The 13,665-nt window shown below is 50.7% G+C and overlaps 2 protein-coding genes across 4 annotated transcripts; both read left to right on the plus strand.

Moving 5' to 3' along the window:
- Positions 1–4,487: 4,487 nt before the first annotated feature.
- DPAGT1 (dolichyl-phosphate N-acetylglucosaminephosphotransferase 1) lies at positions 4,488–11,165 on the plus strand. 3 transcript variants are annotated; one of them, XM_064268966.1, is made up of 10 exons: positions 4,504–4,989; positions 5,107–6,016; positions 6,331–6,454; positions 6,629–6,842; positions 7,040–7,186; positions 8,881–8,965; positions 9,586–9,774; positions 10,133–10,220; positions 10,387–10,542; positions 10,618–11,165. In XM_064268966.1, the coding sequence occupies exons 2-10, from the start codon at positions 5,856–5,858 to the stop codon at positions 10,681–10,683; spliced, it is 1,230 nt and encodes a 409-aa protein (XP_064125036.1). In that variant the 5' UTR covers positions 4,504–4,989; positions 5,107–5,855; the 3' UTR covers positions 10,684–11,165. The 3 variants fall into 3 exon arrangements, with proteins under 3 accessions (XP_023413978.1, XP_064125037.1, XP_064125036.1); XM_023558210.2 differs by having other exon boundaries at positions 4,488–4,989; positions 10,387–11,165; XM_064268967.1 differs by lacking the exon at positions 7,040–7,186 and having other exon boundaries at positions 4,495–4,989.
- Positions 11,166–11,903: 738 nt separating this feature from the next.
- Positions 11,904–13,532, plus strand: LOC135227832 (histone H2AX). The gene has a single exon (XM_064268970.1). The coding sequence runs from the start codon at positions 11,980–11,982 to the stop codon at positions 12,409–12,411; it is 432 nt and encodes a 143-aa protein (XP_064125040.1). The 5' UTR covers positions 11,904–11,979; the 3' UTR covers positions 12,412–13,532.
- Positions 13,533–13,665: the final 133 nt, after the last annotated feature.

Raw genomic sequence — 13,665 nt, forward strand, 5'->3', positions numbered from 1 at the left:
CAGCCGGAGTCCCTCCTCCGTCTGTCCAGTAGTCCAGCCCGGGTTAGTCACCGGCCAGCGCCCGACTCCTCCCACGGCACGGTCCCCCGAACCCGGGCGGGGACTCGTCTGCAGAGACGCGGGGGCTCGGGAGCCGACACCGGCCAAGGGAGGGCTGCGTGCGCAGAGCTGACACTGACAACACCGCCGGCCGCCCCGCCCCCACCCGGCCTTAAAGGAACCGCACCCGCGCGGGGCGGGGCTTGGCGAGTCGGCGTTCAACTCTCAGAAGAGGACTGAGGGACGACGCGAGAGGGGAGGAGGTTCCGGGGTGGAAAATAGGTGGTGTCTCTGGCCGCCCCTCCCCATCCTGGAACCCGGGTATCCGGCTTCCTCCAGCCCACTGCAAGAGTGGGCAAGCATAGCTTCAGGTACCTGAGTTGCCGCCCCTGCTTTCCACTAGGCTCCTTAGATTTCCATAGGTTGGACGTCTGTGGGGTTAAGAAGGAGGTGACTCCTGTGGAAGGCACCACCCCCTTCTCCCAACACCCCCTCTTTCAGCAGCCTCTTGGTGCCCATTTCCGGACTGAAGCTAGGCTCTGGACAAGGAGATGCAGAGCATCCCTCCCAGATAGAAATGCCTGGCAGAGTTCCAGCAGATACCGATCAGAGAGGAGACGGAACCTCAACATGGTAGAGGTTGAGTCTGCAAAACCAAAACCAGACTCACTGCCGTTGAGTCGACTCCGACTCATAGTGACCGTATCGGACAGGGTACAACTGCCCCAGAAGGTTTCCAAGGCTGTAAATCTTTATGGAAGCAGACTTTCAAATCTTTCTGCCTGCGGAGCTTCCGGTGGGTTGGAATCGCCGACCTTCCGGTTAGTGGCCGAGTGCTTTAACCACTGTGCCACCAGAGCTCGGTTGAGTCTAGAACATGGACTATGGAACTCCCTCCACCACAATACCCCCTCTGGGAGCTAGGACCCAGGAACACCCCTATGAACCACCGTGCTAGTGTGGGTTTGTACTGGAGCTATTTCCCAAGCCCAGGGCTGCTTCTGTTTTTAAAAATAATGTATTTCCATAGTAACAGCTCCTGCCTATGGAACACGTGTAGAGGGGGTGGTAATGATGGGGGAGCTGGCAATGGAGCACAGGACTATCAATAGATTCGGCCACAAGACCTTGAGAAAAATCTCAACTAGCGCCCAAGGAATGGTACAGGTCCACCCTGCCAACCTCTGGCCTCAGGATCCATCCCCTTTTCTAGATTTCAGGGAGTGGATTTAATCCCTATAGGACAGGGCTGGTCATTGCTTTCTAGGGGGCAAGGGAAGGAAAAAACTACTAAAGAATTCAAAGGAATCCCCATTCCCCAAAAGCCTCTTCCACATACACATGGGAAGGTCTTGGGCACACAGTCCTTTTCTTTGAGAGGTGGGCAGGGAGGGTGTTAAATCCCTCTCCCCCAAATCCAGTTAGTAATCTGAGGAATGGCCACATGGGAGTTAACAAAGCCCTCTAGAGTGTGGGGTTGCAGGGCTAGCCACAACCTGTCAGATCAGCAATAGGGTGCCTGAGCCAAAGAGGGTGGTGTAGGTAAACTTCATGTCCCTGGGTTTCACTGTAAGGAAAGATGAAGGGATGATGGGGTAACCTTGCTGTAGGCATGCTCATGCATCATCCCTGGGCTCCAGAAACAATAGAGATCCCTAGAGTCTGGGTTTCTAATCTCAGGGGGAAGAGGGGACAGGAAATCAAGAGAAGAGAGAACTAGGGGCAAGAACCCAGGGACCAGGGAGAAGCAGTCAGTGGGCAAAGCAATTAGGCCTGGTAGCAGGTTCTGCGGGAAGTTTTTCAGGTGCACGGTTTTTACCATGAAGACCTTCTTCCTCCAAGAACCATTCTCCAACTCTTATAACCTCCCAGGGATCTCAGTTCTCTGAGCTCTTGGATTTATTCCTTCAACTCCTCCACTGGGCATTTATTATATATCTGTCTTATGCTGCCAGATAAATACAGGTGCACAATTCAGTCTTCCATGAGCCTCCCTCATCGGTCCTCCCAATCTTCCTTCCACAAGTTACTTGGACCTCTAGCACCATGTCATTCTGCTTTATAGTCTAGCTGCTTGTTTGTATGTCTGATTTTTCCACATATTAGTAAAGTGCTTAAGAGTGGTGCCTATTTGACTCATCTCCCTCCCTCATATTCAACCAAGGTGCTTTAAATACGCCGAAATAGATTTCTTGGGGGAAGCAACGGCATCTCTATCACTTTGTGTCCACCACTGTCCTTAAGAGTTTCCTATGCACATAGTGGAGTCCCTGGGTATTGCAAACTGAAAGGTTGGTGGTTCAAACCCACCCAGCAGTGCCTTGGAAGAAAGGCCTGGAGATCTGATTCCAAAAGGTCACAGCCTCGAAAACCCTATGGCACACATGGGGTCACCAAGAGTCAGAATTGACTCCACGGCAACTGGTTTGGTTTTTCTGGATGCACATAGTAGGGATTAGCAAATTCTTTGTAATTTTAAGAAGTCTAACAAAATATTCCAATATACATGTAAACACTGAGAATTTACATGTGTGTTGTAGCCATCTTTTGAAAAATCATTCATGTCACCCACTGGAATAGGTGCTTTTGGGCTTGCTTTCAGCTAAGAACTTTTCACAGACTGATAGTGGAGGGGTCAGAAGGAAAGGAGAAGGAGTTATTCAGCTGCATGGACAGGCCACAGATGTGGTCCTGCAAGTGTCACAGCCCCAAACCACCTAGAGCCATCTCACAGTCTTTTTAGGCTGTGAAAAACATTTTTGGGACAGACTTTGTCTGGCAATTCAATTTAATAGTGGATTGGCCCTCCTTGTTGTGGGGCACTCAGGGCTACTTAGGAGGAGATGTGCATCTAAGACATTGTCTTCTCAGCCTGTGACCAGCCAGGGTCATTGACAAGTCAGCTGATGTGTGATGTGAGTCCTAGGGCCAACTTCAGCATTCAGGCAAATGCTTTGAACTTTTACCAGGAAAAGCACAAAAATTCAAATGAAATCAGTAGTCAGGTGTTTTGTTTTCTCCCTCTGATTAGTCTGATAATCATCTGGGGATTTGCCATCATGGGAACAAAAATATTCAGATTATACCCAAGTAACCAAGTTCAGGTGGTAACATGTATAGGTGGATGAATCCCTAGTGTCTTGTTTTTGAACAAATCCTCTCACCCTGTTCCTGGGAGGTGGCGGGGGGAGTGGTGGTGGTGCTAATGGTCTCCAGAGAAGAGAGACAAAGCTTTCCAATGCTAGGCTGGGAAGACAGATTTATTAGGATTGGCCCCCTAATAAAAAAGGAAATAGATACAGACTGTCCCTCAGACCTCCAGGGAGTCTCAGCCTACTCCTGATCAACAAGATAACTGAATGTATAGGTCATCTCAAGAGAGGCAAAAGCTGTTGCCTCCTCTGGGGATCCCACAAGCTCCTCCTTCCCATCTGCTCCCGGTGTCTCACTTTCTTCCTGTTTGGAAGGCTCTTCTACTCTTACCACCTGCTGAAACCTTTCAAATATTCCTCTTCCTCAAGACCTTCTCACTGCCTCTGATCACAACTAATCACTACTACCTCCGTGTGTACTGAATGGCCTTGATACCGCTTTCAGAGACCAAAATTCATTATGAGTGATGATGCCTTGTATACAGATATCTGCCTGTCCTGAGCCCTGTGGGGACACCCTGTGGAATAGAAAACACTTGCCTCCAGAGATTTCCAGTCTAAGGGGCAGAGACACACAAAGAAAAACATTATCTACAGGATAATAATTACTGAAAATCTGGTGAAATATTATTAAGGAAATTGCTGGCAGTTGTGTATATCCCCAATTGCCATTGAGTCAATTCCGACTCATGGGGATCCCATGTGTGTCAGAGCAGAACTGTGCTCCACAGGGTTTTCAATAGCTGATTTTTCGGAAGTAGATCGCCAGGCCTGTCTTCTCAGGCATCTCTGGGTGAACTTAAACTGCCAACCTTTTGGTTAGCAGCCAAGCACTTCAATTGTTTGCATCACCCAGGGTTTCCATGTATATACAAGATCGTTGTTGTTGGGTGCCATCCAGTTCAGACTCATAGTGACCCCATGTGACAAAGCAGAACTGCCCCATAAGGTTTTCTTGGCTGTAATCTTTACCGCAGCAGAGCACCAGATCTTTCTCCTGTGGAGCTGCTGGGTGGGTTCAAACGGCCAACCTTTTGGTCAGCAAGTGAGCTCTTAACCACTGTGCCACCAGGGCTCTCCTTTATAATATATATATTATTATTTTTATTTACTTATAAAATGAATAAATGTATGATATACATGTTTATGTATTATATATTTATATATAATAAAGTCATTTATTGTTCACTACTATTATCTATTATCGCTGGGGTCTTTTTGATTATTGTATTTTATATGTTTTTTAAATTACAGCAGCCGTGAAGTAGAAGGGACATTTCACACCGGCTTTGAGGGAGATGGAGAAACTATCTTTGGCCTGAAGAAAGTCAACCAGCCCTGACTCCTGGAGTACGCCATATTGGGAAGAATGGACAGAATATTTGTGTCCTCACTTTAAATCTCTGTTGATGACTGCCTTTCTGAGGAACAGAAATCATTCGCCACCTAAGAGCTTGGGGCAGAATGAAAGGGAATGAAGATGCTGGTGAACTGTTACTTGTAGGCAAACAGGCCAAGCAAATGGCACAGTAAGCAGAAGAAAGAAACCTGACTGGGAGTTCCTCCAACTCACGAGAAGCCACGTGTAAGTCTGGTTCTCCTGAGTCCTTAGCTCTTCAGATCGCCTCACCCTACACCTACTCCGTGTGGGAGCTTGGCACGACGGATGCAGTAATCCAGGACTAACGAACATGAAGAACTGGGTTAAAACCAACACCTGAGGGCACTCCCAGGCTCTGTGGTGATGAAGTGACCCACTGGGTTGCCCGGGAACTAACTGCTACTGCAGGGACAGAAGGTGGGTGGGATGGTGAGGAAAAACTACTTGGATTGAGGGCAAGAACAACATGGGATGGGAGGGACTTTTCGGGCGTCTACCCTTTAGAATTTACATAATCCTTTTTCCAAATTGTAGCTACGTTTCCAGGAACTGGGTTGCGTTTACCTCGGCTTCTGACTACGCTGGAAACAGGTTTTCTACAAGGACCAGGCGTTGCTCCACTTCCTCATCCTTCCTGCCCACCCCCTTGCTTCCAGTAGCCATCTTCCCGGCTCCAGAAAAAAAAAAAAAAAAAAACCCAAATTAAGCGAGGGGTACTGGCTCTTTAAACGTGACCTGCAGAGGCCGACGGAGCTGAACTGACGTGGACCCTGCTAGAACTGGGTGTCAGACACGTGGTACTAGGAGGAATTCATCTTGGAACTGGGCAAGAAGTTTCTCCGCTCCAGGCTGCACGCTTTTAATATGAAGTTAGGAGAGTATCCGCTTGTATTTCCCTTTTTAAAATTGCTTTCCAATACTTTCGTGCCGACTCGACTCTCAAACGAAAGATGTAGTTTAAAATAACCGCTGTCCCCGCTCTTATGCCCATATTAAAAATGGCTACCACCGCCTTCCCAAGCGATAGTTGCTCTCTGGAAAAGATCCGGGCGGAAACAGTGTGACCAAGTGCAGCGAGGAAGAGCCAAGGTTACTTTATACAGGCTCGCGGGAATCCCGCGGGCGATTCGGGACAGAGTTGTAGGGTTTTGCTCAGGCTGCTGTGGAAAGCCCTGGGGTGTGGGAAGCCGGCACTCCTTACTGCTGAGGCCTCAGGGCTTCTGTCCAGCTATTAGCTGTTAACTATTAGCTGAGGCGGTAGAGGGGTTCCCTGGCGGGTCACCATGTGGGCCTTTCCGGAGTTGCCGCTGCCGCTACTGGTGAACTTAATCGGCTCGTTGCTGGGATTAGTGGCCACGCTCACCCTTATTCCGGCCTTCCGTGGCCACTTCATCGCCGCCCGTCTTTGTGGCCTGGACCTCAACAAATCCAGCCGGCAGCAGATGTGAGGGGCGGCACACGGGTCCTGGGCAGGGGACAAGGGCTGGGGAAGGGGTGGACAGGGCACGGGCGGTGACCGAGCGTTGACCCAGACAACCCGGGACTCTGGAAGGTGAAGGACAGAAGTGATTAGCACTGGGGAAGAAGCGGGTGGGGGACCCTCGGATGTGTCAGGGACTCCGCCAGTGGTGTTCCCCACCCCAAAGGAAATGTGGGAAGGGAAAGACGATTTGGGTTTTAACACCTGCGCTAGTGAGTGACCCCGCCCCCTTTCCTCCCCGCTCCCCCCGTGCCCCCGCCCTTGCTGCTGGGCCACAGCCCAGAATCTCAGGGAGTGATCAGCGGTGCTGTTTTCCTTATCATCCTCTTCTGCTTCATCCCTTTCCCTTTCCTGAACTGCTTTGTGGAGGAGGAGCAGTGTAAGACCTTCCCCCACCATGAAGTAAGTGGGTTTAGTAGGGGCGGCTGCCTATGGTTGGGAGCTGGGAGGTACCTGAGAGAGCTTAATTACTTGGGCTTTCAGGGAGGGGCTGAGGAACTACAAAAGAGGAATCCTTGAAAGGAGAGGTGGAGTGGGAGTAGGCTGGAATCTGGACCTGCCCCGAGCCTCCCCCAGTTTGTGGCCCTGATAGGTGCCCTCCTTGCCATCTGCTGCATGATCTTCCTGGGCTTTGCGGATGATGTACTGAATCTGCGCTGGCGCCATAAGCTGCTGCTGCCCACAGCCGCCTCATTACCACTCCTCATGGTCTATTTCACCAACTTTGGCAACACGACCATTGTGGTACCCAAGCCCTTCCGCCCAATTCTTGGCCTGCACTTGGACTTGGGTGAGTAGCCCTACCACCACTGTCCCTGTAAACCAAAACCCTTTGCCATCAAGTCGATCCGTGACCCCTACTTTGTTCTCCTCCAGTGTCCCTGTTCTTTCCCTTTCTGGTGACCTTTCATTCTGTCCTCTGTCCTCACCATTTCTCCCGGAAGAATATCCATAAGTCCTCTTTCCATACTATCTTTTCTCCCCAAGGGATCCTGTACTATGTCTACATGGGGCTGCTGGCAGTGTTCTGTACCAACGCCATCAATATCCTAGCAGGAATTAACGGGCTAGAGGCTGGCCAGTCGCTAGTCATTTCTGCTTCTATCATTGTCTTCAACCTGGTGGAGCTGAATGGTAGGTAGGATTGGGGGTAGGGAGAGAAAGAAGTCTGAGTGTTACATGGCTTTGGGGGATTCAGAAAGAAGCAATATGTGAGTCATTACAGAAGATAAGAGAAGCTATTTACTTTGAAAAGAATAACTGGTATTAAACATGAGAAAGAAAAACAGCAGCTCTGTCATCTATAGCTAAGCTGGCACTAATAGCTAGGCCACGATGTTCTCCTATTGAACATAAATAATGTCACAGAACCGCAGCATCAGACAAGGTCACTCTGTGACCATGATGGAGCAAGACAAAAACCAGACCCCTCCATAATCGTGTTTCAGCACCAAGAAAACCATAAGAACACTGTGCAAACCACAAAAATGACCAAACATCCTGGCTAACAAAAGTGACTGTTGCTTCTTTCCAGGAACAATTCAGTTCCTCCTACCTTTTAGATAAAAACTATTAAGGTGTTCAATCATAGAATTACTCGCTTTCTGACAGCACCCTGTCCAGAGCAAAACTGCTTCATTGCATCCTCTTCAAAGTGACTCAAAACAAATCCTATACTCAGAGAAGAAACTAGTCTACAGGACCAACAGTCTACGTGAACTGTGCCCTCATCTACCCCGAGACCAGAACTAGATGGTGTGTGGCTACCGCTAACAGCCGATCTGATCAGGGCCACAGTAGATGGATCCTGATAGAAGGGGAGAAAAATGTGGAATTGAACTCAAATTCTTAAGAACTCCAGACTTGCTGGATTGATGGAGACTAGAGGACTCCCTGAGACTAGCGCCCTGAGATACTCCATAAACCTTGAACTAAAACTCCCCCACAAGGTCACCTTTTAGCTAAATAACAGATGGGCCCATAAAATAAAGAATATTACCAGTGAGACTGTGCACCTTTAAAAAATCATGTATACAAGACCAAATGGTCAACAATTACTCTAAAGCAAACATGAAGGGATAAGGGGACGAGGAAACCAGATTACTAGAAACAAACCATCCAGAATGGAATTAACGAGAATGTGACACATTGTGAAAAATGTAACCAATGTTATTGAACAGTTTGTGTAGTAATTGTTAAATGGGAACCTAATTTGTGTGTGTAAGCTTTCGACAAAAACACAGTAAGATATTATTAAATCCTATAACAAGCCCCTCCTAACACCCTCTTAGTGAGGTGTCCCATGGTTCCCCATGGTGTGTGGCTTCCTCAGTCACCTTTATTGCAACAAGTTGATGAACCCAACATTGATTTCAGTTGTTTCTGTTGGTCTATAGTTGATGGACATCAGCAAGTGCTTATTAGGGCTAAGCACTTTTTCAACATGATCTCATTTAAACCTCATAATAGCTCCATGTGGCAGGTGTTCTCCTCAGCCCTATTTTATGTGAGAAAACTGAGGCTTAGGGAAGTTAAATGTGTCATGATCAAAGGTCAGATAGCTAGGAAGTAAAAGTTCGTATTCAGACCTAGGTTTGAATGGCCTAAACCAGATCTAAGACAGTGACTAGGAAGGTTTCTTGAAAGAGGTGGGGTATCAAGAATTGCCTGGGTGACGTAGAGGGGTAGTGAGTGAGTTCTTGAAAGTGATTTGGGAGAGATGGACGATAAAGCTTGGGATGGAATTTAGAGGCAGACAAAAATAGGACCAAAGTATTGAGGAGAAGTGGCTACTTAACTTTCCCTTTCTTTTGCCCCTGCTCCCAAAGGTGAATATCGGGATGATCATGTCTTTTCCCTCTACTTCATGATACCCTTTTTTTTCACCACCCTGGGACTGCTCTACCATAACTGGTAAGTAGTAGGCCTGAGGATAGGGGAACAAGTATCTGAACTTGTGACAAGGATGGACCTATTCATGACCCACCTCCTGATGGAGTGGCTGCTTGTGCATACTTACGTTGAGTGTTTTCTGAGGCCTCGACTGGTAGTATTGTGAAATTGCTCTCTATCCAGCAGTAGTGCTGTGCGGCCCCAGGAATAGATAAATTCAGGGCCTTGGGTCCTGCAGAGTTGCTGGGAGAACGGGAATCTCCTCTGGAGTCTTCTCCAAGTCCGAACTGAACTAGTCCAGTGCCCAGGGTGTGAGGTGTGAGAAGAAGGGTTGATAACGCCCAGGGGTGGATTAACCGGTAAGCAAGGTATGCACGAGCGTACTTGTGCTTACTTACTAATCTGTAGCACACAATTTCACATGAGTTTCACCACATCTTGATGTGAAATTGTGCACTACCAATTAGTAAGCATAAGTAAGCCCATGTGTACCTTGCTTACCGGTTAATCCGCCCCTGGGTGTTATCAACCCTTTTTCTCACACATCACGCCCTGGGCACTGGGCTAGCATTAATGATGCCTAATGTTAGAGGCATTAGTAGTGCCTCTTGCCACTGGCTTAGAGTCTTTCCCCCACACAGGTACCCATCACGGGTGTTTGTGGGTGATACCTTCTGTTACTTTGCCGGTATGACCTTTGCCGTGGTGGGCATCTTGGGACACTTCAGCAAGACCATGCTACTCTTCTTCATGCCCCAGGTGTTCAACTTCCTCTACTCACTGCCTCAGCTCCTGCATTTCATCCCCTGCCCTCGCCACCGTATGCCCAGGTAGCCACTTTGGGTACCAGGGTAGGAAAGGATAGGCATTGAAGCTTGGAAGAGACATCATAGCCTTTTCACTTGGGATATCCAAAACGAGCCTTACACACACGCTGTGCAAAGGGAGTGGGCCCAAAGAAGGACAGACTTGCCATGCGGGTAGCCCTTTATAATTTACAAAGCACATTTACTTAGGTGATCTCCTTTAATGCTCACAGCAGCTCTGATCACACAGTAGTAAGCAGCAGAGCCAGACACAGATCTCAGGTGGACTCCAGATTCAGGGCTGTGCCTATTAATTAACCACTTTGGGAGGAGAGGTCTTTGAGTAGTGGGCCAGTCACATAAAGCTCTCTTCCCCCCACAGACTTAATACCAAGACAGGCAAACTGGAGATGAGCTATTCCAAGTTCAAGACCAAGAGCCTCTCTTTCTTGGGCACCTTTATTCTTAAGGTAACAGGGTAACAAGGATGTAAGGCCCTAGGCAGCCATCCTGAAACTGGGGCGTGGGGACCCTAGGCATGCATCATATGCAGGGGGAATTTGGAAGCATTAGGCAAGTCCTCATTCCTAGAGCATAGGTATTAGCTGAGCTTCTCTCCACCTCTGGTCTTTCCAGGTAGCAGAGAGCCTTCGGTTAGTGACAGTGCACCAGGGTGAGAGTGAGGATGGTACCGTCACCGAGTGTAACAACATGACCCTCATCAACTTGCTGCTCAAAGTCTGTGGGCCCATACATGAGAGAAATCTCACATTGCTTCTGCTGCTACTGCAGGTGAGGTTGGGGATGGGGTCTACACCTTATCTCACTTTCTCCATGGTTCTTACTCCAGTCCATTTCTCCTGGCAGATCCTGGGCAGTGCTGTCGCCTTCTCCATTCGGTACCAGCTCGTCCGACTCTTCTATGATGTCTGACTCCCCTGATTATTCACCTCTATCTGCAGTCTCCAGGGTTCCTGACTCAAGAGGAGCTCTTTCTGGACCAAGGCTGCCTCCGAACCCAGGCCTCTCCCACCCTTTGTTGTCCTCCATGTTTGTTCTCAGCATTTCCTTTCCCTTGTGACCATTGACATGCTGGGCCATTATTGCCCTCTAATGACTGTTGAGGTTTGCCTGTGGCTTTCTTCAGCTTGCCACTCTCCCTCTCCATCCTGTCTTTGCAGCCTCTTGAGGTGGGACATGGCAGCTTTTATGCAATTATCCACAACTCAGCTTTCAGAGTCCTGACTTCCAAGGAATATGCTGGGCCTTGAGATAGAACCTGCGCAGGGGATAGGGACACATCCCCGAAGGTGACTTGACATTTAATTATAAATTAAGCGTTCTGATTAGTAAGAGCAGACTGGGTGCGGCTAGGTGCTCCCAATGGTGACAATAAAGTGATGTGTTTTCCTTGTTGTTCCTATGCGTGTATTTCTTATATGGGCATTTTAGAGTAGGATGAGAGTTTTGGTGGGGGCATTTCCCTAATAGGACGCCCGTCTTTTTGCTCCATCCTTTTTTCTTTCAGTACACCAGGCCCCTTCTAGCAAGAAGTGAACAGGAAGAACTGAGACCACACAGAACATGTTGAATAAATATTGAGATCGTAATACTTTAAGCGCTAATACTTGAGGGCCATAAGATTGGATTTATCTGTTTCCTAACATGGAGTCGAACTTTCAGGGTCTCATTTCTTCCCTTTTTCAATCTCTCTTTGCCAGATAGGAGGAGGGAGTGGGGAGTGGCCAGACGGGGGAGAGGAGACAGAAGTAGTTTCAGTGTTGACCCTTTTCCTTTAAAAATCCTAGGCCAGCCCAGATTTCCCAGAGACGCTTTAGGAAGCCTCAAACTCCACCCCTTTTGTCTTCCGGTTCTATTCCCCTGCCTTAGCGTTTAAATCTCGCGCGCTTCACATGCATTGGCTATATCACACCGTGGTTGGACGTCTGCGAGCCACCACTTCTCCTCGCTTTTTTACCCGGGCAAAAGGTTTTCAAATTCGGCCAATCAGCTGGCGTCGTTCCTCCGCCTAGGCGCGTCGCCAAAGGGTTAACAGCAACCAATCAGAGGCGGGTATTAGAGAAAAGGCCCAATCAGGAGGGCGTGGGGGCGGTGCGCCCTGGGGTTATAAAGGCGGCCCCTCGGCCAGAGGGGCAGCAGTTGACTGCGGCGGGGAGCTGGCCGGAGGCCTGTTGAGGCGTTCTCCAACGATCTACTACCTCGCGCAGCATGTCCGGGCGCGGCAAGACCGGCGGCAAGGCCCGCGCCAAGGCCAAGTCGCGCTCGTCGCGTGCGGGCCTCCAGTTTCCAGTGGGCCGGGTGCACCGGCTGCTGCGGAAGGGCCATTACGCCGAGCGGGTCGGCGCCGGCGCGCCCGTGTACCTGGCGGCGGTGCTCGAGTACCTGACTGCCGAGATCCTGGAGCTGGCGGGCAACGCGGCCCGCGACAACAAGAAGACGCGGATCATCCCGCGCCACCTGCAGCTCGCCATCCGCAACGACGAAGAGCTCAACAAGCTGCTGGGCGGCGTGACGATCGCCCAGGGAGGCGTCCTGCCCAACATCCAGGCCGTGCTGCTGCCCAAGAAGACCAGCGCCACCGTGGGGCCTAAGGCGCCTGCGGGCGGCAAGAAGACCACGCAGGCCTCTCAGGAGTACTGAGGGCGCCCGCCCGTAGCGGGGCGTCCCGGCCCTCCCCGTGCCACCACAACGGCCCTTTTAAGGGCCACCACCGCCCTCACGGAAAGAGCTGAGCCACGGCTGGCCCCGAGACGGGCGGCCCCGGCCCTCCGCTTTCCCCCGCGCCCTCGTCTCCCGCCGCCCAGGCCCCGCGCCCCGCCGGCCTCGCTCCCCTCCCGTCCCCTGCCCGCGCCCGCTGCCCGCCCCGGAGCCGGGGTGCAGGCCCTCGCCCTCGGCCGCGGGGAAAGGGACAGCCAGGCCGCGCTTGCAGGAGCCCGCGGCTGTTGGGACTCGGCTCTCGCGCCTGCGCGGCCTGCTTCGGCGGCGCTCTGGGGCGGCCCTTCGGCGCGTGGTGCCGGGGACGAGCGGGGCCAGCACCTGCTGTCCGTGCTCGCGGCTCGCCGCCGCCAGGCCCCGGACGCGCCGGAGCGAGGTGCGTGGCCGGCGGCGCCGCGGCCTGAAGGTGAGTCGGTTCGAGCAGCCAGCCCGGCCCCCAGCGGCTGCAGCCTTGTCCCCGGTACTCCTCCAGCTTGGTGCTCAGCCCGGGACCTCTGATTTCCAGGCTTCGACGGGAGAGAAGTCGGTCCCTAATTTGCTCTGGTGCCCCCCTCGCTGCCAAATCATGGGGCTTTCACATCAGATCCTCTCCGTCTTAACTCGCAGGCCTGTCCGGCGGGCCAGGGTCAAACTCGTCCTAAGGTGACCATCTTTTCTCCAGAGGTGACTGCTGTTGGGGTTCACGGTTAGCGGCGTGGCCAGCACGAGTCGTGGATGTGCCTGCAAGACCGGCAGCCAGGCCTGCCCACTCCACCCTGATGTCCCTCCCGGCAACTCAACTCAGCAACCCACGCACCTACTTACTAGATACCAGCAAAAGTCAGTTAAGCCCTGTCTGAACTGAGCCTCTGTTGGCTTCTGAACTGGAATTTTGCAGATAACCCATCTATGACTAATACCTTAGGTATTGGGGTGTTTCAGGTGGACTAATTTTGTTTATTAAATGGTTGGTTTTTTTAAAAAAATGAAATGTCTGTTTTCATTTTGTCAAAGAGTTGTAGGATTGACGAGTTTGTAACAATCTCCTGAGGTACTGTGGGGGACTATCTAGCATGAGGCTCTACTGTTAACGGAAGAATGGGCAAGTCATTGGGTTTGAAATGAGTGCTGAGGCAGAGACAGAAAAGATGTTCCAGGAAAACTGGATAGAGGTCCTCGCCTCTGAAGTAAGGAGTAAAG

Source organism: Loxodonta africana, chromosome 15 (assembly GCF_030014295.1).
Source record: "Loxodonta africana isolate mLoxAfr1 chromosome 15, mLoxAfr1.hap2, whole genome shotgun sequence".
In the NCBI taxonomy this organism is placed as follows: domain Eukaryota; kingdom Metazoa; phylum Chordata; class Mammalia; order Proboscidea; family Elephantidae; genus Loxodonta; species Loxodonta africana.

What these genes read in the sequence shown, in the direction of transcription:
- DPAGT1 (XM_023558210.2), top strand. Translation starts at nt 5,856, where the DNA reads ATGTGGGCCTTTCCGGAGTTGCCGCTGCCGCTACTGGTGAACTTAATC. An exon ending in GGACTGCTCTACCATAACTG is followed by an intron (nt 8,966 to 9,585) that starts GTAAGTAGTAGG and finishes TCCCCCACACAG; the next exon opens with GTACCCATCACGGGTGTTTG. An exon ending in CCTCGCCACCGTATGCCCAG is followed by an intron (nt 9,775 to 10,132) that starts GTAGCCACTTTG and finishes TTCCCCCCACAG; the next exon opens with ACTTAATACCAAGACAGGCA.
- LOC135227832 (XM_064268970.1), top strand. Translation starts at nt 11,980, where the DNA reads ATGTCCGGGCGCGGCAAGACCGGCGGCAAGGCCCGCGCCAAGGCCAAG.